At 36.8% G+C, this 26,802-nt stretch overlaps 1 protein-coding gene across 3 annotated transcripts; it reads right to left on the minus strand.

Moving 5' to 3' along the window:
* Window positions 1-3,669: 3,669 nt before the first annotated feature.
* LOC131151347 (uncharacterized) lies at window positions 3,670-11,648 on the minus strand. Of its 3 annotated transcripts, XM_058102591.1 has the most exons (4): window positions 10,546-11,648; window positions 4,671-4,808; window positions 4,471-4,569; window positions 3,670-4,023 (listed from the first exon to the last, which is right to left on the minus strand). In XM_058102591.1, the coding sequence occupies exons 1-4, from the start codon at window positions 11,461-11,463 to the stop codon at window positions 3,979-3,981; spliced, it is 1,200 nt and encodes a 399-aa protein (XP_057958574.1). In that variant the 5' UTR covers window positions 11,464-11,648; the 3' UTR covers window positions 3,670-3,978. The 3 variants fall into 3 exon arrangements, with proteins under 3 accessions (XP_057958574.1, XP_057958588.1, XP_057958582.1); XM_058102605.1 differs by lacking the exon at window positions 4,671-4,808; XM_058102599.1 differs by lacking the exon at window positions 3,670-4,023 and having other exon boundaries at window positions 4,667-4,808; window positions 10,546-11,642.
* Between the last annotated feature and the right edge of the window lie 15,154 nt (window positions 11,649-26,802).

Here is a 26,802-nt window from a genome sequence, read left to right on the forward strand (position 1 = left end):
AGAAGAAAAGCCAAAAAATTTGAAATGAGAGGATTTTGCTTCAATGTGCATGTTCAAAGTCAAAATCATCATTATATCTCCTTTTACCATTTCGAATTGTTTCGAACCACCCAATATGGTTAGATTCGATAAAAAGAGGATAAAAAAGGCCGAAATGGCAGGAGTTTTATCTCAATTTGCATACACAATGTCAAAATCACTATTAGACTTCCTTATTGTTTTGGACTGTCTCGGATCACCCGGTGTAGTTAAAAATGGCAAAAACAAAACAAAAAGACAAAAATAAAAAGTAAAAGTTAGGAAAATATAAAAGGGCTTGCCAATCTCTAGTTTAGTCATTCGGTCAAAATGACTATCGATAATATTAAGTTGTTGCAACAAGAAAAGGAATTTTGACAACAGTAAGTAGGATTTGTGTGCCAAAGGTCAATGTCCCACCAATATGAGTTGGATTAAGAAACCATGATTTAAGAATAAAACAAGCTATAGCTTATCCCACATAATGTTAAAGCCCATCAGCAAGTAATCACCCTTACGTAACTTTTTTTTTTTTTTGTATCAACTAGTGTTGGCCTTGTAAGGCATAAAATCTTATTTTAATGATAACAAATCAGAGGAACTTAACATATTTGGTTAAGTGATGATATTTTAGGACTCAAGTATGTGAATGCAACATCAAGTGCACACAAGGATTATTGAAAGCTTATACTCCAAAGAAAGAAGATCTCATAAAACTTATACTATTCAAGCATGGATTCAAAGATGATTTGATGAAGCTTAAAGTGAATTGAAGTTCAAAGTCAAGATAGACTCAAGAGATGGAAAAACATGAAGACTTAAGTGCTTAAAATGTCAAAGTCTTAAAAAGTCTTTATGTAAGTACTTCAAGCGATTTTAATATGGATGCATGAAACTCTTAGGTAAAATACTAGGACCTAGATACCTTTTAAAATACTTGGAAAATATTTTTATAAGGTCAAAAGTTATTTAAAAAAGGTAAAAATTATTTTTGGAATGAAAAACACTAAAACAGGATTTTCCAAATTCTGTTATTTTTTCTATATCCTCATTGATGTGCATTTTTCTCTATCAAACACTCCTTATCTTAAAAGTGTTAAACATAAAAGTTGTGGGATTTTTTCTTATCTTTTTGTTGATACCAAAAACGTCTAATTTGAAGTTGTATAGAAAAAGTTATGACCAAAATATTGAATGATGGTCGAAGCTGTCAGGCAGCTGACCCTTGTCTGTTCAGGTGACTAACAAGCAGACAAAACCTAGTCAAGCGACTGACCTCTCAGGGCCAGGCGACTGACCTCTCAGGGTCAGGCGACTGACCCTATACTGTGTTGTAAAAGTACATGGAATTAAAGGCTCAGACGACTAACCCAACCCCTCGGGCGAGTGACTTTCGATTTTTCAAATTTAAAACAGTAAAGGAATGTTTCCAAAATAGATTTTTTGGCCTCCAAACTCTTTCAATACTTGGGAAACACTCCAAGCAACTTGGGCAACACAAAAATATACTTTTCAACTCTATAAGTACATGTCGATTTCAAGAATTAAAACAAGAAAATCAATCTCAATTCTCATATTTTCAAAGTTCTCTCATTGAATACTCTTGCTCATACTTTTGCTGAGATTTTGTTGATTTAAAGGACACGATTCTTGTGTTCTTAACTGAGTTTTACAATCTAAGAAAGAACCCTGGTGATATCTTCTTGAGCTTCATCTTTCTATATTGTGATTTTGATTGAAGTATATAGATTTCAATTGTATTAATCTACTCTTTTGAGAGTGTCATTGTACACCAAATTGTTTCTTGTTCTCTTGTAGTTTTTGACGGTTCAAGATTTGATGAATTGTTGTACCGAGCGTGGGGAATCGCTTGGAGAGGGGGCTTCACCCTAATTGAAGGAGATTGTAACAGTTTGCTTCGCCTGTAAAGAAGCGCTATAGTGGAATCCTTAGGTGGTCTTGCCTAAGGCGAGGACGTAGGCGGGTATAGTCGAATCTCGTAAAAGCTCGGTCTCACTCTCTACCCTTACTCTTTAAATTTCTGCATATACATATATAAATTGCGTGGTTGTGTATCTAAGTGCAGGAAATTGAAATATTGAGATTAAGAAAACTTTTAATTTAAGGAAGTACGTTGATTAATCTTTTGCGAAAACCTTAAAAGGAGTACATTGATTAATTGTTTGTGGAAACCTTGGTTAAAAGGAAGTGCATAAAATCCATAAATACAAGGCTTTTATCAAACACTACGCTGAATTATACAAATGATGAATCAAGGAAGTAAGGAAGTACTACTGAAACTCATATATTGGTTAAATAACTTGTTGATTGGTTGATTGATTGACATTGTTGAAAGTATCTCATTAAGAATCATTGGCTTGTGTTGATATTAAGTGTAGATTGTGGTTGGTTTAATTAAGCATTAAAAATCAAATCATTATTGTGTATTTGCTAAGTTTACAAAAGATTGTGAATTTGTAAAAAGATTTAAAAGAAACTTTTAAAAAAACCCTATTCATGCCCCCTTGGGACTATACCTTAGTTTTCAACTAGTATTTATGGCATGAACTCCAAAAAAGAGATATGCTTTATCCATAACTAGACACTTTATCCCTTCCCATTGTAAACTCATTACAATAAATATAAGAAGCTTCTTAATTAGGTTGAACATTGGAAGCTTAACCTAAAATTCAACCTTTAGTCACCCAATTGTTTTAGTTCTTCTAGAAAAATTATTGAATTTAAATTTATGTAAATTTAGACAAAACATAATACAATAGTACTATTATTTTAAATTTCTATCAAATCCACACAATTTAAATTCAAACTTTAAAAATCATACTCCCAAACAATACCTTAACATCACTTAATTACAACCAAAATATGTACTTACAAATTGTTGTATTCATAAAAACAAGAACAGGTGTCCTAACTAGAGTGTTTGGTTTTACTACCTTTGAGTGATCCAAATTAAATCACACCTTATTGATCTTCTTAGGAATGGCAAAATAGGTTACGGATGACCCGTCATCCACCCATTTAGACCAAATTTGGGTTGGGAGGAGGTCTAACCCATATCCGACCCGTTTAATAAACAAATTGGGAAAATTTGGGTCGAATACTCTTTGGATGACCCATTTGCCTTTTTATTAAAAAAAAAAAAAAAAAGCTTTTGGGCCCTTTGATCTTTGAATCTTCTACTTTTAGGGTGTTATATATATAAGTCAATTTTAATGAAATATTAAAGAAAAATTAAAATAAATAAATTGTATTTTCAAACAAATACCTATTATAATCTATTTATTAAACAGATAAATTTGAATTTATAAATTAATCACCCATTAATAAATAGGTTAACCCAAACCCTTTTATAACCCGCCTAAACCTAACCTGTAAACCAGCATTGCAACCCCTAGGTCTTCTCTTGTTCCACAGAAGAATAGAAGAACTTTTTGGACTTACAAAGTGATGCGGTTAAATTTTATCAGCAAATCATTTGTCTTTCATAATTCTATTTACAAAAATAATGATAAATTATTCAAATAATTTTACCTCTAAATTAAAATCAACTAAAACTTGGCAGTATGCAGCTAATAAAAAAGCCACATATAAATTCAAATTCACCAAGCAGGTACACAATTTAACCCAATCTTAAGAGAGAATAATCATTTGCTATTTGGCTCTTTTTATATTAAAAAATTACAGGTAAAACTATCCATATGTTGTTAATGAATTCCCTTTAGCTGACATTAAAGCCTGCATCATACAAATAAGCCTTGGATATGTTATACCAGAAGTTAACCTCTGCCTCAAGAACCCAAATAATAGATTGTGATTCATTCTCCTTGAAATCAACCAACTCTGCATTTCTCATTCCCTCAGATTTGTCTTCCTGCATCTCCCACTCCTTGTCTCACCATTTCCAACAGAAGCAAGACTCTTGAAAAGCATTCAAATTTGCTAGTTTCCCTCAACGGTTACCCGTAATTTCCGAAAACAAGTAGCCTACACAACAACATAAAAATTCAATGCACAACCAATATATCCTCCTCTGCTGTAGGTGAATAGAAAGAAAGGGAGAAACAAGAAAATAAAAACAAACATTGAGGCTTTGTTTGGATGAAGGATTTTGTTTGGAATAAAGGAAAGAAAAATAAGAAGAAAATTTGTTCCCTATCATATTTTCTCTCTCTATCGAATACTATTAAAAATAAAATTTTGTTATAATATAATTGAGAATTAAGAAAAATTAAATGTTAATAATGTGCAAAATCAAATTTTTGCTCATTTCTTTCTCTTTCTTTAATAACTAAATGTGAAAAGGTTGATTTTTCATATTTTCCTTTCCTTTCCCTAATGTTTTCCAAGTTCCAAGCACAGCTTGAAGGAAAAGAAAAAAAGGCATTTCATCTCGAAAACACAAAAAGAAAACAATTATATTAACAAACTTACCATGCAATTAGTCGTTCCCTCTTCATCCACTCCCATCACCTCTGAAACCATGTCAAGATCTTTCTTATCTTTCATAGCTTCTCCTTGTTTCAAAGGGCACTGCAGTGCAAGGCAATTAAAACAAACAATTAGAACACCCCCTTCATGGATTTCACGTTCAATGAGAAATGAATACTCCCAAGCTCATAGACTTAACTAACATTGCAATCCATTGATTCAACAGTGTCACCATTCAATGAGACTGTTGCTTTATTGGGCAAACAACCATCTGAAATTGCTTCACTGTGGTCAACATTCTTCCTCAAACCGTCTGAATCCTCAACAGCCTCGTCATTTCCCTGCAATGTTTTTAAGTATCTGATGTAGAAAACATACACATAAATAGGTTGTTGCTATTGGCAGTCCAGGGCATGCCATCCTCTTTGAAGTCTATTCCATATAATCAAACAACATCACCTCTTAAGTCTCATATGACCTCTTGGGAATGTAGCTCATATTCTGAGTGGAACGCATGTACCGAGACAAAGCACCATGAAGCGAGGGACCAAGAGAGAAATGCAGGATGCAGCCATGAGGGCAAACCGTCAACGGTTTGGGGTGTAACCGCCATCGGTTTCAGGCAGTGCTGCAAGGTGTTCTTCTTGGCTTCAAACCGTCTACAGTTTAGGCCAAACAGTCGATGGTTTCACTCGCGGACATTACAGATTTTCGAATTCGAGATCAATAGTTGGACTAATTGGAGGGATTTCCTCCGAGGGATTGCTACAGAAGTATTTTAGATCTACTATAGGTCTTATGTACGCATTAGATCATTATATAATCATTATTATGTAACCCTAAAAAGGATTAAGGCTTGTAAATTTCATTGTCCATAGTGAAAACAGCCGCTTCTCCTGTGGACGTAGGCAAATTGTCAAACCACGTAAATTCTTGTATTTTGACTTTCATTGATTCTCATTGTTAAGTGATTGCTAAGTTCGTATAGTTCATCATCGTGTGCTTGCTTGCTTGTTCCATTGATTGTTAGTGAGAGTTTGTGTGAGGTCTTCCACTGCGCACACTCGACACCAACAATTAGTTTTTAAGGGCTGGTTGTTGAGAACAACAATTGGTATCAGACCCGAGTGATTGTTGGTGGGAATTAGAACAACAATTGGTATCAGAGTCAGGTCCGCAATGCCTGGGATTTCTTCTACGTGGTTCAAGGTTGGTAAGTTCGATGGAACGGGAACTTCGAGCTGTGGCAAAGGAGAGTGAAGGACTTGCTAGTGCAGCAAGGGATGGTGAAGGGCCTATACGGAAAAAAACCGGAAAGCATGGACGACACAAGTTGGAGGGAGCTAGAAGCGAAAAATGTGTCCACTATTAGGTGATATATGGACAATGACATGTTGTATCACGTCATAGATGAGGGCTCGCCGGCAACAGTTTGGCTGAAACTAGAGCGCCGGTACTTGTTCAAGTCATTGACAAACAAGTTGTATCTTAAGCAAAAAATATATTGGTTTAAGATGTCAGAAGGTCCGTACTTAACACATCAACACATTATATCATACCATTAGTGATATGGGGTGAGTTGATGTGAAGTTTGGGGAAGAGAACAAAGCGTTGATGCCGCTGAATTCCCTACCTACGTCACCTACATATGAGAATCTGGTTACGATGCTAACTTGGGGGAAAGAAGCCCTAAAGTTGGAGAATATCACGAGTGCATTGTTGGAATTCCATAAGGAAGAAGGTTAGCGATGAGGGTACACCTGGTGAAGGGCTCATGGCAAAGAGTAATCAAGATCGTGGGAGAGGCAAGTCCTGGAGTGGATCGAGTGGTAATAAAACTCAGTCAATGAGGAGGAAGGACGTTCGCTATTTTAAGTGCAAGAAATTAGATCACACAAAACCGGAATGTCCGAAGTGGGAGAAAGGGAAGGCAAAAGCTCAAGAAGGTTCGTCAAAATTTGCTAATATAGTGGAAGGAGAGTTAGGGAGCAGTGATTGTGAAATGCTTTCTATTTCATCAGGTTCAGAACGCCTCACGGGTTCTTGGATCCTAGACTCGGGATTTTCTTTTCACATGACGCCTAACAAAGCCTAGTTCACCAAGTACAGATTGGTGAGTCCTAGTTCCGTTCTGATGGAAAATCGTGCAGTCTGCAAAATTATCGAAATGGGGGATATCATGATCAAAATGTACGATGGTGTTGTAAGGACATTGTGTGGGGTAAGACATGTACCCGATCTATGGAAAAGCGTGATATCATTGGGTGTTTTGGATTGTAAAGAGTATGGTTACAAGTTTGAAGGCGGGACAATGATAGTGTGTGATGGCGTATTGATGGTGATGAAGGGACAGAGGATAACAGGAAATCTCAAAACAGTGGGTATTCTTAACTACATTCTTTTGGATGTTTGGGGACTGGTGAGGGCAGCATCATAGGTTGGACATGGGTATTTTGAGAGGTTATCACAAAAGGTATGGGGATGCCTCATGCAGAACAAGTTGGAGATGTTTGCCAGGTGTAACTTGTGGCTGAGGTGGAGTACCAAACCAGGAGAGAGTTCCTCAAGTCAAATATTGGTGCTAAGTACGCTAGTGCTCAAGGAGTTCTATAAGCAGTGCATGGTGCATGCAGGTCTTGCAAAGAACTTCTTGGTGAAGTCGGTGAGTATGGCGTGTTTCTCGGTTGATCGATTGTCAAAAGTATCACTAGATGGAAGAGTTGCAAGAGAGACTTGGACCAATTATGTAGTAGACTTTAGAGGTCCAGCTATGCAAGTTTCTAGTGAGGTGGGATCTAGGCTTGGTGTGATGTCCGGACAGTGCATCTTTCAGGTATACAAAAAAATGGGTTCAAGCTGGGTGATCCAATGGCAAACAAGGTGACGATTGGTGGAGACATGGTTTTAGGTGTTAAAGTCATGGGAGAGCGTACTCAAGTAGATGAAGAGAAACAGGTGTCAGAAAGCTGCAATAGCAGCAATGGGCATGTTGTGCAGGTGGAGTTGGAGGCTCAAGGCAGAAGTGTAGGAAGTTTTAACTCAAGAGACTTGCAGTATCACAGGTTAAATTGGAGCAGAAAATATATTATGATGCAGGTGGAGTTATGGACTCAAGGCAAAGATCACAATGGGCTCAGAGGCACTATCTGACCACCGCCCAAGTATGATATGATGTCTTATACAACCATGACCACCGGGAATGATCCTACTACCTTTCAAGAGGCAGTGCATGACCACGAGAAAGGTATATGGATAGGTGCCATGGTGGAGGAAATTGAGTTATTGTATAAGAATCAAACCGGGGGGAGTTGGTGGAACTCCCAAAGGAGGAGAGGAAGATAGGTTGCAAGTGGATAAGTATTCTGTTGTTTTATATGAGTGACATATCGATAGCTGTAAAGATTCCGACTGAGGTAAATCAGTCGGGGACTTTGTTGAGAAAGGAAGTTGACATGAAGGTGTTGGGTACTGCCAAGAGTATTCTTGGGTTAGAGATTTGTAAGGATAAAGTTACAAGGAGATTGAGATTATCTCGAGGTGACTTTGTAATCATAATTGCGGAGAGATTGGTGTTATCTCAAGGTGACTATGTGGACAAAACTAATTGGAGATTATGGTTATCTCAGCGTGATTTTGGGGATCAAGTGTCGGTGAGGTTTAGCATGGTTAGTGTTAAATCGGTCATCGGTACACCATTGGCGAATCTAAGTAAACAGTCTACCGTTCAATACTTGAATACGAATGGTGATGTTCGGGTCGTGTCAAAGGTTTCCGACGCCAGTGCAGTTGGGTACTTTGGCGGGCAACAGAGGGTTCCATCAGTTGTGAGGTTCGTAGATGGAGGCTACACAAGGGACTTGGAAGACAGGAGGCTTGCAACGAAATATGTTGTGGGAAGGCCTAATTGTTGAGAGTCTAGGGTACAGTCTCAGGGTGCGTTGGTTACAACTGGAGAGGAGTTCTTGGCAGAGGCTAAGGCTACCAAGGTAGCATTGTGGTTCAAATGATCGTTCAAGGAGCTGGGTATTCAGCTAGGTGGAGTTCCTGTTACTACGATCAAATTCAAGCGTGGCTTAGACTTGGTTTACATCTCCAGGTGTTTGACGGGAGGCAAGTCCCAATCTACTAGCTCAGGTGGAGCAACGAGGATTATGCTTTCGGATTTCTCCTAAGTGGTGAATATTCGCCAAGGTGGAGATTGTTGGAGATGTGGCTCATATTCTGAACGAAACGCATGTACCGGGAGAAAGCACCATGAAGCGAGGGACCAAGAGAGAGATGCAAGGTGCAGCCATGAGGGCAAACCGTCGACGGTTTCAAGCAGTGCTGCAAGGTGTTTTTCTCAACTTCAAACCATCGACGGTTTTGTCTAAATTGTTGATGGTTTCACTCGTAGACGTTACGAATTTTCGAATTTGAGATCAATAGATTGGGTTAAAGGGATTTCCTATGGGGAATTGCTACAAAAGTGTTTTAGATCAACTATAGGTCTTCTGTACACATTAGATAATTATATAATCATTATTATGTAACCCTAAAAAGGATTAAGGCTTGTAAGTTTCATTGTTCATAGTGAAAACAACCGATGCTCCCGTGGACGCAGGCAAATTGTCGAACCATATAAATTTTTGTGTTTTGATTGCTGCTTTCATTGATTCTCATTGCTGAGTGATTGCTAGGTTCGTATAGTTCATCATCGTATGTTTGCTTGCTTGTTCCATTGATTGTTAGTAAGAGTTTATGTGAAGTCTTCCGCTGCGCACACTCGGCAACAACAATTGGTTTCTAAGGGCTGGTTGTTGAGAACAACAATTGGTATTAGACCCGGGTGATTGTTGGTGGGAATTAGAACAGCATGACCAATGAGGTTGTTTTAAACATCAAAGGCACAAGTGTTTTGTTAAAAGACAAAAGACACTAGCCTTCCAAGTTTGGCAAAAGATTTAAAAATCTCACAAACCTCTCTAGAAGTTTGGCAAAAAATGTGGACCTCTCTTGAAATTTCAAAAATATCATAGAACTCTCTTCAGGTTTGATTTTTGGAACATGTATAATCTCTCACCATGCTTATCATGTTGCAAACGTCAAGGAAAGTCTACATCTTCTTGCCAAACTTCATAGGAGGTCTTCGAAAATTTTAAAATTTCAAGGAAGATCCTCATCTTTATGCCAAATCTCATAAAATGTCTATCTTTTGACTTTTGGCAAAACAACTAAACCCTATAATTGAGCTCCAACTAGGGGTGTAACTCAGTCAAGCCAACTGCCTACTTGGACTGAACTCGCTCCATAGCTCAACTAAGCTTGATTCTAGTCGAGTTCAAGTTGAACTTGAATAGCTTGACAAGTTGAGTTTGATTTTTTCAATACTACTTGAAAGTCTAATCGAGTTCTAGAAATTTATTATTTTTTAAATAATCTAAGTGACATGCTATATATTTTTATTATATATATTTAACATAATTTTATAACAAAATCAATCACAATGGAGTTGAGCTCAAGTTTGAAGAACTAGCAGCCAAGTCAAATTCCAGTTCAACGACTTTAAGATCAAATTAATTCAAGTCAAGTTATAATCTAGAAACTTTATAATCAAATCAAGTTCGAATATTGTCTGGATTTGACTCAAATCAACTCAAATACACCCCTAACTCCATTTTTAAATTGCAGCAACCACATTACAAGCAATATAAATTTTGCCAAACTTGCAGTGGAAAAATATATGGCTTATGTTAATTCAACAAATCTACATCTGGAGAATAGTACTAAACACTAATATGGAAAATTGTCCTAAAAATATGTTCATCTGTGCAATCATGACACGGATACATTCTACTAAAAGGAAACCTGCGAGGGTGTTGTATATTTAAGTTAATCATGCAGTTTAGGAACTTGAAATTCAAATTTTGGTTGGATTAAAGTGAGTTTAGAAAAATTTGTATTGAGTTCCAACCAAATTCAAACAAATATAAATTGAGAGCTCAAAATTCATGCCTCAAAACACAACCCAAGTGAAAAAGAGGATGGCATGCCAAAGCTAATATTGGAGTACTAATAGCGCAATCAACATAAAAATACCTGCAATTCAGTGCGCTTGGCCAGTGTACGACCAAGTGGTTCGCTTAAGGACAAAACAATGGTGGGAAGTCGATCAATATTCCAACCAAGAACCTTGCAAATTACTTGCCCATAAGCTCTATGAGCTCTCCTCTTCTGCGTCCTCGATATCGCGATGGAGTGCTGCACAAGTGCAATGCAGTCCTTAAACCTCTTCCCGGCCCCCTTCTTCCCAATTGCCCCACACACCAGGCAACAGAACTCTCCGCCCTCGAACTTCTTCTCGTAGTACCCTCTCAACTCACCATTCTCCGTAAACACTCGCAAAAAGAACTTGAACTCTTCAGACTCCTCATGCCCACCATCCTCCTCTGGATAATAATAATCTTCGTCGTCCTCCTCCTCTAGACCGCCTTCGTCCTCGGAATCCGCATTGCTTGTCAAAAATTCCTGGACAGCCTTCAACCCACTCTGCTGAGCTTGCTCCGCGGCGAACCTGGCGAGCTCCTCAGCTGACGGCTGCCGCGCCACCGCCGATGATTTAGGCTTCAGATCAGGCCAGCCGGAGGCCGCCAGCGTCTCATCGGCGACGAGTTCCTCACAGGGCCATTCGGTATCAGAAACCGTAGGTGGATCAGATTCCGGTGGCCTGTTCTTCTTCTGCTTGTTCTTCTTCTTCTTCTTAATTTTCTTGGTCAGGGGGACACTCTTGGTGTTCCTGAACCGTTCGGGGTAAGAAGGGATGCTATACCGTGGTGGATGGTGTCTGTATACAGGATGAGAGATGGAATTAGGGTTCCAAGTGGGATTACGGTCAGGATAAGGATTATAACTGGGATTAGGATTAAAATTAGGATTAGGGCTCCGAGGGGGACCTTGGTGCCATAGAGAGTGAAGGTAGATAACCTCATCTCTGAGTCTCTGTTCAAAATGATCCATGGAAAGATCCGACGGAAAAAACCTAGGGTTTTGAAATTGGATGAAAGATCGTCCCCGGAAGCTTTACTTTTCCCCAGGAGGGCGGCCAAGGTTCCTACCGGGAGAACTGAGGCCGACGAGCAGCAGCTTGAAATGATCAAATGCTTTCAACGCCTCCGTCTAGCGTCTTCATTATTTCTAATTTTATTTTTATTTAATTTTGGAATGTGAATATATAGGGTAAGCAGCCGTTTGGTAAGCAAATAAAATTGAATTAAATAAATAAAATTAGAAAAAAATAGGAATAAAGTCATAATATAATTTTATATTATATCTTTTTTAAATTTAATACAATTGCAAATGGTAAAGTTTCAACTTATTTTTCTTCCCAATTCAATTATTAGATTCCTTGAAGATATGGTTGAAAGCTTGTCAAAATTATTTACTTTTATTTTTTATTTAAAGTAAAGTTTGGTGGATCTCTAGTTTGACAATCCATCTCATTCTGTCGGTTATCCATGAATCTCTCCAAAAACAGAAACAGTTTAATTATAATTTTTTAATAACATTTGGAAGGTGTCATTCACCTTCTCTTAATGGGTCCATGGTAAGGATTATATTTAGATTAAGATCATAAGTTGGTCCTCATATTATTAACTAAAAATCTATTTTTTAATCCATAAACTTTATTTAGTATCAATTTAAGACCAATAAATTGATTTATATGGTAACTTTAATTGAATAAAATTAATAAGCACAAGTTCTTAATTGTATTAATAAATATATCACGTATTGCACGTGATTTTATGTGATTAATATGCTTTTATAATTTTTAGTAAATTATATATATATTTTAGAAGCAAGTTAACAATATCTTGTCATAATTTACTTTATAAAAATTAAAGTGTGAATATTTAAATTTATTTATAAAAATTGATGTGTTGTTTAAAATTATAAAATACTGACATGATATTGTTACCACACCATGTACATATAAGGATGTGAAAAAATATGAAAAATGTAATATATGAAATAAAGTAAATATTCCAACTAAATAATGGAAAATATTGAATTTTAATACTTACATAATATTATATATATAAAAAATTAGGGCAAAAGACACCAAGCTCCCCTACGATTGACAAAAAGATAGATATTTCTCGAGATTTTTAAAAATCCCAAGACCTTCCTTGTGATTTTTTAAAACTCTCATAAACTTCTTGACTTTTGATTTTTGAGACATTAATACTCCTCGAATTTTTTGTATTTTTGCAAAATACAATGAAAGGTTAATTTCTTTTGACAACTTTAAGAGAGATATGTGAAATTCTTGAAACTTCAAGAAAGATTTTTTGGGTTATTTGAAATCCTGAACTTTATTACTTGAAGGGTACTTTTATATTTATAATTTTATTTCTATTTTTTAAAAATTATATTATCATTTATCTAAATGATGTTAGACACTTCATAATAGTTTTCAAAGATAAAAGGAGTAATTTATATAATTTATTTAATATTTATAATATCATTGTATTTATTTTATTTTTTGAATGAAATGGTTTGTTTTAGGTCCATTACTTATTTATAATAAATTTTTAAAATACTTTTTTTTTTAAATACTGTCGTATTTCTTAAAAAAAAATCTTATTTTTGTTTACAATTTAATTACACTATTTTTACTTTTATATATGGCTAAAATAGATTTTATAAAAATTTGTTGAATTAATTTCCTTTTGAGAATATCTTTTATTCCTTTTAAAATTATATTGAGATATTTTTTACACAAAATATTTTACTTTATTTGTAATTTTATTAGTTAGATGTCATTGATAATATTTGTTTATTTTATTTTTGGACCTATTTATAATAAATTTTTAAAATACATTTTTTTAAAATACTAACTTATTTCTATATATATATATATATATATATATATATTACAAATTTATTACACTATTTTTAATTTTATGTATGACTAAAATAGTTTTTTATAAAAGTAATTTTATCTAATTTTGGTTGAATTGATTTCCTTTAAAGAATATTTTATATTTATTTTAAAATATAATTGAATTTTTTTATATAAAGTATTTTAATTTTTTTATTTTATTAATTAGATGTGTATAGATGATATTTATTTATTTTAACCAAATGAAAATGTTTTTCTTTAAGTTCAAACATTAACTTTTAGGCATTATAAATATAATTTTATCTAATTTTAGTTGAAGGCATTATAAATATAATTTTAACTAATTTTAGTTGAATTCACTATATATATTACAAAAATATAAGATGATTTACACCATCTATACTTTTATATAAAATATATATATACAATTATTTTTTTAATAATTTTGATTTTATATAAATTTTCTTTAAAAAATAAGGATACTTTTATTGACAATTTGTTTTACAATTATGTTTCTTAAGAGTTTTCAGTATTCTTTCAAAAAATAAAATATTACACAACTTGTACTTTTATATAGTACTAGTAAATATGTCACATGTGTTGCAAGTGATTGCATGTAAATAATATTAAGTAAAAAAAAAAATTATAAACTTTAATAAATTTTAGATATATATATATATATATATATATATATATCTAAACTGAATTAATAACATATTTTTTATAATTTAATTTGTAAAAATTAAAGTGTGAATATTCAAAGATATTTATAGAAAAAAATTGATCCTTTATTTAAAATTGTAAAATACAAACTTTAATGCGAGATACTATTGTGATATTGTACAAATATTGGGACAAAATATAAGAATGTTCGGATTGACATCTTGAGAAATATTGAAATTTTATATGTACATGACATTATAAATAAAAAATTAACAAGTAGGTTTCATTATTTTTATATTTTATAAAAATCTCAATATATGATTCGCTCCTTGAAAATATTAATAAGTTTATTACAATTTCCAAATTGTCATTTTTCTACCTAAAATCTTAATTGTTGCTATTTTTTGTTTGCTTAACTAATATTATGAGTTTTAAAATTTAAAAGGAATTTAAAGTTTATTATTTGGATGGTACTTATAGGTCGATAGTTTCATTTCCGATATTTGTCTTTTAGACGCTACATTATTATTTACGATAATTTTAGAAAGCATAAAAGGAATTCACCTATTTTATTTTGAGATGTACAATTTGTTTAACTTTTATAATACCATTGCACTTATTTTATTTTTTAAATGAAATGATTTTTTTTATAGATCCAAATCCTAACATATTTAAAATAAATTTTTAAAATGTAGTTTTACCCAATGTTATCCAATTTAATCTTTTTTATAAATACTTATCTTGCTTTTGAAAGTTAATAAAATAGGTTTTATGAATGTAATTTTTTCTAGTTTTAAAAAATATATGGTTATCAAAATGATATATTTTCCTCGTACTTTGTATTTATAATACCACTGCGTTTATTTTATTCTTTAAATGAAATAGTTTCTTTATAGACTCAAATCCTGACATTTAAAATAAAACTTTAAAATGTAGGTTTATCTAATGTTACAGAATTTAATATTTTTATAAATACTTATCTTACTTTTAGAAGGTAATAAAATAGGTTTATAGACGTAATTTTATCTAATTTTAGTCTAATTCATTTTCTTTTAAAAATTTTCTACATTACTTTTAAAGTAGATTTTAAAATTTTTTATTTTATTTTTATCTATTTCACATAGCATTCCACTGTCTTCATTATTTTATTATTATTCTTTTCCTGTTACATTTTATTGTTCTCCTTACTCTAGTATTATCTTATTTCCATAAGATTCTGTTATATTCCTTTTTACTTTGTAAGTTTCAGTTTCAATTTTTGTATAAATTTTACTTCATTTCAATTTTGTAATATGTATCTTAATTTTGTATGGATAGCACGCCATTAATAAAACTACTCTATTTTTCGAATCATCTATTTAGCGATTCTATAGGGACCCGAATTCAGAAAATAAATAAAGAAAAGAGAAGGGAAAAAAAAGGATAAAACAACAGAGTTCGTCGATGAGGCTCCATTTCTTATCGACGAAGTCTCTTCTGTGGCTCGGCAACGAGACGTCGGGGCTTGTCAACGAGGTCACTCTCTCGACCACGAGTGACCTTCTTCGACTTGTCGACGAGGTTGGCCGGGTCAAACTAGTTATAAATAGAATATCATTTTCTTCTTTGCTAAGTTATCCCATTCTCTCTCTCTCTCTCTCTCTCTCTCTCTCTCTCTCTCTCTCTCTCTCTCTCTCTCTCTCAAACATGAACCAACCCTCTCTCTCTCTAGGATTTCGTGTCGTATGTTGTCAGAATCAACAATCTGACATCACTACGTGGATTAGGAGGAGAATCTCTACAGTTATAGCGGATTAGATTTTCGATCTGAGGATTTTCGAGTTTTTCCCTAAAATTGAGGTAAGGATCTAATTTCGTTTTTGATTCGGTAGTTATGCAGTAATCGAGGTTATAGTGAAGTATTGATCTTCAGTTTTTAGGTTTTGGAGATCCCGGGTCGTTGTTTTGGATTGATCCGTTCGTATTTCTGTTTTCGGGATTAAGATAAGGGGATTTGTTTACATCAGTATTTTTAGAAAACTAAACTGCTAGAAAGATGGCTTATGCCTTTATGCACATTTTGACTGCTTATCTGCAAAATTTTATCAGGTATAAATGTTATTTCTTACGATTTTACGGTTATTTGTCAAAAATAGGGGTTTTGGTATATGAACTCCAAATTTTCTAAAACTACTTTAATTGTTTTAAAACCTAAAGTAGGAGCTGCTTGATACCCATGTTTGCGGTCCAAATGGTATTTTTCGAATTATACATTGTTTATAGTGGATTTTGACGAAACGAGCGTGACATATGATATGAAGTGGAACATTTTGAACTGTTACATTTGAAAATGAACTGTGAGAACTAGAATCCATTATGTTATCTAAAAATGTGGAAAAACAGGTACCGGTTAATCACCGAACTTTAAATGTAAAAAGGGTTGAACCGAGAGCGTTTGTTCCGGTTAACACCACTGTCTAACAGAAAGAAATAATGCATGAAAGATTGCTTGATTTCGATTGTGAATTTACTGGAACTGCACAGGTTGTTATGTTTTATTGTAAATTATGTATATGATTGGTTGGGACCACAACTTGTTACTGAAGGAGTTGAAAGAAACTTCAGGTTATCTGAAGCTTTAAATATCTTAAGGCGCGGTTCCGTTGCTAACTAAGGTACAGTACAACCACACATGTGAATCAGTGTGGGTATCGAGATAGTCAGCTTGCAGGAGTGTTGGGGCCACTGGTGAAATAATGGACCAGGTGGGGCAGTTGGACTATATATATGATGCTTGATAGTGCCTGCACGAACAGGGCTCCGTCGGAGTTATCAGTGCACAACCCGTGCCACGGGGTAAATAGGCATATTTATGAAAGTTCCAAAGCTGGTCACCATCCTAAATTTTTATATACATGATTTAAAAACTAAAATGGGCAAAATCACAGGGTTGAGTACCATGTGGAGGGAATCGTACAGTTTATGGGTCTGTACCTTATCCTAACCTCAGGGACTCTCGCTGGTAATGATGTTGTATTATGTTTATATATCTCTTATAGTACTGTACTATGAATGTGATATTGTGCAACTGTTTCTAATTGGAATAAACTCATGTAGTCATGTGCTGATGAAATATCTTCCACCTTACTGAGAAGTGTCTCGCCCCAATCTTACAACTTTTGTTTCAAGTCCTACAGAACGTCGGTCCTAGTCTTCTAGAGGGACTTTGGTGCGTAGAGTCTTGTTAGTAGACGTAAGTTTTTGTATATGTACTAGGTTGTTAACCCGGTTGAATGTAAGGGGATGTAATACAGTTTATGTATTAAGTATGGATCTTATGTACTGAAGAATACATATAGAACTCTGGTATATGTCTAATAGAACCCCGTAAAAATGTTTATGTTTTTCGCTGTGCATGATTACAGATATGTATGAGATACACCCGTTTGTCCCTGTTAGGGCGGGTTGTTTATGTATGTGTATTAGATACAGGTATAACGTATGTGTAGTAGCACTCTGAGTTCGTATAAAGGACCGGGTCATTACAGTATGGTATCAAAGCCCTTAACCAGTCGGAAGTGTGATGTGATTCATACTGCCTGGTTAGGGGTATACTCAAAGCTTACGTTGCTAGGTTCTGTAGTTTAGAATATACCAGAGTTTAGGATGTGAATAAGATTGGCGAGTGCAGCTTTGTATACCTAGATACAGATATCCATTAACAGACTCCTATGCTTTTCTGGATCATTCGAAAGGTTCACAAAATCACGACAATCTATTGGCGGTTTTGTTTCTAAGTGGAAGGGTAGAACTCGAGTTTGAATGAGAATGTGAGTCATTAGGGTACGTCAGTACTAGGAATGTTATTATGGAAAGTGAGTTATAGTAATATTAGTTGGTTAAACTTCTAATTGCTTTTCTTAATTGCTTTTCAGGATGGAATCTAGGGATAATACTGCCAATGTTGGAGGCAGTAGTGGTGAGGGTGCTGGCCTTGAGGCTGGCAGTGACTCCATGAATGTTCTGTGAGACTTCGCTCAACCGCTAATGGCTAAGGTGGTTCATAGGAATAGGGGGCAGGATTGTCCTGTGGGTGAGTTGGGTTGTTCTATTGATCAGTTCACCCGATTGAAGCCTCCTATTTTCATGGGAAGTGCAGACCCAATTCGAGCTGAGAATTAGATCGGGGAGATTGAGAAGATTTTGGACGTCCTGAACTGCACTGAGAAGCAAAAAGTGGCCTTCGCAACGTTCAAGTTGTCGGGCGAAGTGGAGAGATGGTGGAAGTCCGTGAAGATGCTTGAGGAGCATCAACCCATCCCTGTAGTAGTGACGTGGGCTACGTTCAAGGAGTTACTCTTTTAACAGTATTTCCCAGCCATGGTTAGAAATGCCAAGATGGAGGAATTTATGAGCCTGGAGCAGGGGCAGCTGACAATTCAGCAGTACGCTGCCAGTTTTCAGGAGCTATCCCGTTTTGCTCCATTCTTGGTTTTGGACGAGACAATGAAGGCTTGGAAATTTCAAAGGGGCCTGAGGAAGGAGATTCGCAGGCAGACAGCTATCTAGCAAATGCAGGACTTTGTTACTCTGGTTGACAAAGCCACCATAGTAGAGGGGAGTCTGCAGGAGGATGTTGGGGTTCAGATCTCAAAGAAGAGACCTACGCCTTCCAGTTCTTATGGAGGGGTAAAGCAGGGCAACTGGAATAAGAAGAACCGTAGTGGTGCTTCTCAGAGTGCCACGCCCGCTTCTGTTTGTTCTAAGTCTGGGACGCCTCACGCAAGGCTGTGTTAGAGGGCTATGGGGGCTTGTTTACGATGTGGCAAGATGGGACACCAAGTGAGGGATTGTAATCTGTCGAAGTACGGCGGAGCTCCAAAGTAGCCTTTCAAGGGTGGTGCGCAGGTGCCACGAGATGGACAACAAGGGGTTACTACCCAGGCTAGGGTGTACTCCTTGACTCCAGGTGATGCAGAAAAATCTCATAATCAATAGAGAAGTTATGTAGATACCCGCTGATGGAAGTTGGAGTTTAGCGTAGGAGATCATATATTCTTGAGAATTGCACCACTGAAGGGAGTTATGAGATTTGGGAAAATGAGTAAGCTAAGTCCTAGGTAAATTGGGCCATTCAAAATACTGCAAAGAATTGGTCCAGTTGCCTACAGGTTAGCGTTACTCCCAGCATTATCCCGAATCCAGGATGTATTTCGTGTGCCTATGTTGAAGAAGTACGTCCCAAATTCGTCACATGTAATAAGTTATAAGGCACTGGAACTTGGAGAAACTTTATCATATGATGAAGTGCCAATTCAGATCCTAGATCGGAAAGAGTAAGAATTACGTACTAAGAAAATTCCGTTGGTAAAGGAACTTTGGAGGAATCATGCAGTTGAAGAAGCCTCATGGGAATTACAAGAGGAATACGCCAGAAGTACCCACACCTTTTCAGCGAGGCTCGGTATTAATCAAATAATAAGTGATCATTAGCAAATTTCAAGAACGAAATTTTTATAAGGAGGGGAGAATGTAACAACCCCAAAAATAGTTACACAAGATTAGTGGTATGATCCTTAAAAAAAATTATTAATTAATTATTATAAAATTGAATTAATTAAATGAATAATATGATAGATATATATATATATATAAGAATAAAAGTAATATGTGTATAAATATATATATATGTATATAATATTATAGAGTTATAATATATATATATATATATATGTATATATGTAAAGCTTCAAGAAAGTTCAGGATTGCAATTTCAGAATCCCCCCCCCCAATGTGGCCGAATGGAGCTCTCTATCTCTCTCTCTCTCTCTCTCTCTCTCTCTCTCTCTCTCTCTCTCCTCAAGATCACTTTCTCTCTCTTCACTTTCTTGGTATTTTTCAGCTAAATTGAAAAACGAACACCACCACGAGGTCCCGACTTCGATTCTTAACAAGTTAATTGGAGCAGATTTTAGGTTTAGGCTTCTTAGGTACCACTTTAGAGCCAAGGTAAGGCGAATAAATTATGTTAGTTATTTTAGAAATTTACCCGGTTAAATCATGGTATGTGATTACTGAAATATTTTATATGGTTTTTATGAGTAATTTTATGGGTATGAAAACTATGGTTTATTTATTAAATTGTAGTATTTGATCATTAAATTGTAGTATTTGATTTAAATTAGATTTTGGGGAATATTTTGGAATTAAGTTAAACTGTAGGGATTTTATCAGAATGGGTTTTTGAGAATCTTTTGAAATTATGTTAAACTGCAGGTGTCATGCCCCGAACTCGGAAATGGGACCCAAGGGTGAAAATGTAATCTAACTTGTCTCTGTATCATACATACCATCCAAAGACACAGGACAATGAATGAGGGTCCGACCCCGTGGGGTTCCCAAGTACCCTATACACATTCATACACAACAGAATGTACGCAGCGAAAAAATGTCATTCTATACATACATGTTACCATACTAAAGTCTATACAAGAAACGGAGTCCAGGCTCCACACATACAAAACGTGCAACCGGGTGCCAAACATACCCCAAAATAGTAACCCGTGAAACAAAAGTCCTAGCACTTACCCATGCGCTACTCGCAGTACACTGACCGCTATGCTCCCAACACCAGGACGCTAGTTCCGGTTACTCAAAGGACCTGTAAAAATGTACGTACAGTAGGGGTGAGACACATCTCAGTAAGGCAAACACAGGTTACATTAGTGTGTGGCATTTGAGTGTTATTATGACAGCAAAAATATAAACAGTTAAAAACATTTCCAGTGTTTTCACAATGCAGTTCCAGTACAGTGCATACATGCAAAAAAATGCATACGCATGGCCATGATCTACCCGGTGTCGTCACACCCCTCGACCCGAAGCCGGTCCGCAATATCCGGCGTTAGCCCGTAGCCAACGTGCGATACACGGCGCCACCGGCACATGACTAGTCCCAGACTCCCATGGCATCGCACCGACGCAAACTGGTGGATCCGCACCCTTCGGTGATCAGCTGGTATAGGCTCACGCCCTAGGATATAGAGCTGAACACTCTTGCCTACATGGTAGGCGATAAACACACACCCTCGGAAATAGAGCCGGACACTCTTTCGTACTTGGAACAATTTGGAACCCAGTTCCTACTGCATTTCAACAAAACACAACCATGCATGCTCATATAACCAAACAAACCACACCCATTTGGTAATCTAAAATCATGATTTTCCAAATACATACAGTTTAAATAAGTCAAGGCACGACCATCCTTATATCACAGTATAAATCATCATATACACATGATTTTCAACAAAACCAAGGATGCAGCCCAATACCCCTTTTTTTCCAAAACTGTAATCATGAAAAACCCATAGTTTTACCCATTAGATGCCCCCAAATGAGTAACCAAAATGCGCACAGGACTATGAACCACAGTTCTATCGAATCTGATTTCAAAAATAACCAATATAAAATGTATTCCCTTACCTTTCCCCTAAAAGACCAATCCCAAACTCTATGACTCCTAAACAGCGAACCGAGTTCTCAAAACCAACAAAACGCAGTACAGAATATACTCACGACTTCGTTCTCTACCTAACTACAGGATCAGAAAAGAAAATCGAGCCTTACCTCAATTTTTCGTCAAAAACCCAAAAATCTCCGAAACGAGTTTCGATTCGCAGAACTTGTAGAGAATCCTTCACTAATCCTCGTGGTAACTTCGGATCATTGAATCAGACAATAAACGGTGAAGAAATCTAGAGAGAGGAAGTGTGTGGAGAGTTTCTAGAGAGATAGAGAGAAGATATTTAGTTTTCTTAGTTAAGAAGTAATGAGAAAAGATATTTATAGCTCCTTTGACTCGGCCACCCTCGTCGACGAGGCCATATAGCCAGCTCATCAATGAGACGATGGGTTCATCAATAAATCCTGATATTACCGGTTTCTCGAAATCTCTCAGCTTCTCCTTGTCGACGAGCCTCTGAATTTCGTCGCACTTCACAATACCTGTCGGCTTCTCCTCTTTGACGAACTCCTTTCCTCGTCAACGAGAAATATGAGGCCTTCGTCGACGAACTCTGGCTTCATCGACGAAGCCTGTTTAATTACCTTTTTACCCCTATTTTATTTTAATTAAACCCACCTATCACAGTTTGGGTTCTTACAGTCTCCCCTCCTTACAAAATTTCGTCCTTGAAATTTGCAATCTCTCATTCATGAACTCATACATACAATCAAACACTCACACATACACTCAACTCTAGAGAAAACTGGTGACTACTACAGCGCAGCCCCATCATAACACACACATACACACTCTCACTTATGGCGGAGGAATACCGTGGTTACAACATAAACTGTCTTAGGAGTTCACAATACACACGTCCGACGATTAACCACCTATCCCAACCCAAAGCAGGATAATGTACACGTACTCCAAACAATTGTGGATACTTCTGGCGTATTTTCATTTCCAGTTCCCAAGAAGCTTCCTCAACCTCGTGGTTCCACCATAATACCTTCACTAACGGTACATCTTTGGTACGAAGCTTCTGAACTTTACGGTCTAGAACCTGAGTAGGTATCTCCTCATATGCTAAAGTATCCCCAATTTCCAAATCATCATAACTGATAACATGTGATGGATCCAGCACATACCTCCTCAACATGGATACATGAAACACATCGTGTGTTAGAATTGGTGTATTCCCAAGATGGGGGGTGAATTGGAATTTTAAGCTTTTCTCCTAGGTTGAACTAGATGTTAGTAGAATATTACAACCTAAGGTCTTTCTATGCAGTTTCAAATACACTGATAAATATAATATACGAAAATTTAAATCAAGCGCATCATTCACGTAATAACATACATGTGCGGTAAATATAAAGTGCGGAAATATAAATAAACACACGATATGTTATCGTGGTTAGGCCAACTGTGCCTACGTCCTCGCCTCTAGCTTACAAGCCCGAGGATTCCACTAATTGCTCACTTAAGGGTGGAGCAACACCGATTACAACCAAGTCAATTAGCACAGGGCTGACCTCAACCTACACGCCTTAACAGGATGGTGCACCTAGCTTTCCTAACCGGGTCTAAGCCAATCCGGGACTATTCCAGGGTTAGTCTCCCTCTTCAGGCTAGTGCCTGGAAATACAACAGTATTTAAAATACAATAAAATGGTACAATAGATATGCTTTCAAGTAAAGCAGATGTGTACCCAGATACGCGCAATCACAAACACCACAGTATGATATAATATGTAAGCTCAGTGTGGTCCAATATTTCAACTCTCAAAATATTTGCTATCAGTGTAATGAGTACGTGAGAGTGTCAACCAGTATGATCTTTGTATCACAATATGTGTTCAATCTAATAGCTCACACAAAGATACTAGCCAGACAATATATATGTATATATCAATGAGCAGATTTTCTCTGTTGTATGATGCTCAAGTAATATATATGTTTTGTTTGCAAAAAAAGTTTAATCTTTGTATTCAACGAATGATATAAATCAATGAATATTGCAACAAAGATTTTTTTCACACAAACAAATATCTCTTCAAAGATTTATCAAATGAAACACACTAGATATTTGAAGGTGATTTAGAAAGAATTTTTGCAACCAAAATCAAGTATAAACTTCTCAAGATATTGAAATGACTATGCAATACTCAGAAGCTCCAATGAAGTCTTCTTTGGAAAGACTTATTGATAAAGTCCCCTAAGAACACTAGAGGATGTGCTCTCAAATCAAATAGTTTCACACAAGCACAATCTTTGAGAGAGCAATCTTTAAGAATCAACACTTAAATCACACTTACAAAAGTATTTGAGAAGTAAGATCTGGTAAGAATAAGTGTTGGAGGCTCAAAGATGAGTATTATGGGTTTTGGGATTTTCAGAGAAATTCTCCCTAATCAAATATGCTAATCTCATACTAATTTGCACAAATGATCACATATATATAGATATGAGACAAGATATGACCGTTAGGGACCTATTGGGTATTATTAGGAAAGTTTAATGACATTTTAAATATTTTAACCCTGTTTAAAAAATATTAACTACGGTAAAAAATGAGGGCAACCCGAGAGGTCCGGTCGACCAGAACAAGTTCGGTCAACCAAGACTCATATGATTCGGTCAACCAAGGCATTTTTGAACTGAGTGGTCGGTCGACCGAAAGTGGGCGATTTCCCATCTCTCCGTGGTTCGGTCAACCGGGCCATTTTTGAACTGGCTGGTTCAACGATCAGACCGCTGGGATTTTTCCCGATGACCCTCAGTCGACCAGGTAGTTGGAGTTCATTTTTGTCTCGGTTGACTAGATGGTCAAACATTTGACCCCAAGGGTTTTGGTCGACCAAGAGTTTTGAACTATAATGGTTCGGTCAACCGGGACCTTGGTCAACTGTTGACCCAGGTCAGTTTCGGTCGACCAGGGCAAAATGAACTGCCTTGATTGGTCAACCGAAAGTGCACAATGTGTGCATTTCAGTCCAGTCTCGAAACATACAAACCCTATTCCAGTGCCTAAAACATACAAGTGCAAAGATGAGTGTCCTAAGATCACTTGGGCTCCAATTTTAAAGACACCGAAAAAGTTTGGTGTCGGTCGACCGGTGTTCCCTAAGGTCTATCTAAGGTCATTTTCATTTTGAGCTTACGTATTAAGCCATGCAGGTGATGCATGCAATTATTACAATCAAAGCTCTATTTACTATTACAGACCTTTCCTACTTAAATATTACAAACCCGAATATAAATTACAACAAATAAATTATATCGAGGGTCTTCAGAGTCTTCGTTTTCTTCCGGGTCTCCGAGTGCCATCATAGGATATTACCAAGATAAACCTACACATCAACTCGGCAGTCATTAAATACCTGAATATTTGTCATAATCAAAATAGGGTATGACCGATAGGGTCAACATCATGGACCCTCGAGAGTGCTGGGGGTAGTGCAATCCTGTGGGCTACCAGACCCACTTGCTCAAGAATCTCGAATGGTCTGATATACCTTGGGCCCAGCTTGCCCTTCCTCCCAAATCTCATCACCCCTTTCATCGGAGCGATTCTTAGAAATACCTTACCCCCCACCTTGAACTCTAACTCACGGCGGTGAACATCTGCGTAACTTTTCTGCTGACTCTAAGCTGATTTGATCATCTCCCGGATCAAACCCACCTTCTCAGACGCCTGCTACATAAGTTCAGGTCCTAACACCTGACGTTCACCAACTTTATTCCAATACAAAGGAGATCGACACCTCCGACCATCAAAGCTTCAAACGGTGCCATCACAATACTCACTTGGAAGCTATTATTATAAGCAAACTCCATTAGTGGCATAAACTGTATCCAGCTACCACTAAAGTCTAACACACAAACTCGCAACATATCTTCCAAGATCTGTATCATCCTCTCTGACTGTCCATCAGTCTAGGGGTGGAACATTATACTGAAAGTAAGCTTCGTCCCCAACACTTCCTGTAAGCTCGTCCATAATCGAGAAGTAAACTTAGGGTCTCGATCTAATACAATGGACACCGGTACACCGTGCATCCTAACAATCTTATGCACATACAAGTCTGCTAGCCTACTCATAGGATAGCTAACCTACATTGGTATGAAATGAGCAGATTTCGTCAATCTATCCACGATCACCCAAATAGCATTCTGCCCGTGAAGCGCTGGCGGCAATCCGGTAACAAAATCCATGGAAATATGCTACCATTTCCATACCGGAATAAGCGAAGGTTGCAACAGCCCTGCCAGCCTCTGATGTTCAGCTTTCACTTGCTGACACGTTAGACACTGCTCCACGAATTGAACAATCTGCCTCTTCATACCACTCCACTAGAAGGTCCCGTGCAAGTCCCGATACATCTTTGTACTACCAAGATGTACTGTATACAATGAACGATGCGCTTCCTCTAGAATCGTCGTTATGATCTCATCGTCGTTCGGAACACATAGCCTGGTCCCAGATCTTAACACACCTCCCTCAGAGATGTTGAAATGTGTAGCTAATCCCTGTTGTACCTTTTCCATAACTTCCACTAACTCCGCATCACTAGCATGCGCGACCGTTATACGTTCAAACAAAGTCTGCTGAACCACCAAACTAGTAAGGAAAGCCTGATGATCACCATGCACCAACTCTATACCTAAGTTTTCCAGATCCTATATGATGTGATGTTGAACTACAACTGCAGATACAATCGTAGGTTCCGACTTCCGACTCAATGCATCAGCCACCACATTAGCTCTCCCCGAGTGATAACTGATGGTGCAATCATAGTCTTTGATCAACTCGAGCCATCACATCTGCCTCATATTTAACTCTTTCTACGAGAAGAAATATTCGAGGCTCTTATGATCAGTGAAGATCTCACACTGCACACCATATAAATAGTGTCGCCAGATCTCCAGTGCATATACCACAGCAGTTAATTCCAGATCATGTGTAGGATAATTCTTCTCATATTCTTTTAGTTGCAGAGAAGCATATGCTACTACTTTGCCCTACTGCGTAAGTACACATCCTAGACCGTTCAGAGACGCGTCACTATAGATCACAAAACCGCCATCCCCCAAAGGAATGGTCAAAACCGGAGCAGTGACCAGTCAGTGCTTCAACTCCTGAAAACATTGCTCGCAATCACTGGTCCACTCAAATTTCACTCCCTTCTTGGTCAATCAAGTCGAAGGCCCAGACAATTTAGAGAAACCTTCCAAGAACCGACGATAATAACCCACCAGTCCTAGAAAACTCTGAACCTCCTGCACATTCTTTGGTCTG

This window comes from Malania oleifera, chromosome 1 (genome assembly GCF_029873635.1).
Source record: "Malania oleifera isolate guangnan ecotype guangnan chromosome 1, ASM2987363v1, whole genome shotgun sequence".
Taxonomy (NCBI): Eukaryota; Viridiplantae; Streptophyta; class Magnoliopsida; order Santalales; family Ximeniaceae; genus Malania; species Malania oleifera.

Coding starts and splice junctions, on each gene's coding strand:
- LOC131151347 (XM_058102591.1), bottom strand. CDS start 11,463: ATGGATCATTTTGAACAGAGACTCAGAGATGAGGTTATCTACCTTCAC. Junction 4,809..10,545: donor CCAAGCGCACTGAATTGCAG/GTATTTTTATGT, acceptor AAAACATTGCAG/GGAAATGACGAGGCTGTTGA. Junction 4,570..4,670: donor TTGAATCAATGGATTGCAAT/GTTAGTTAAGTC, acceptor CTTGCACTGCAG/TGCCCTTTGAAACAAGGAGA.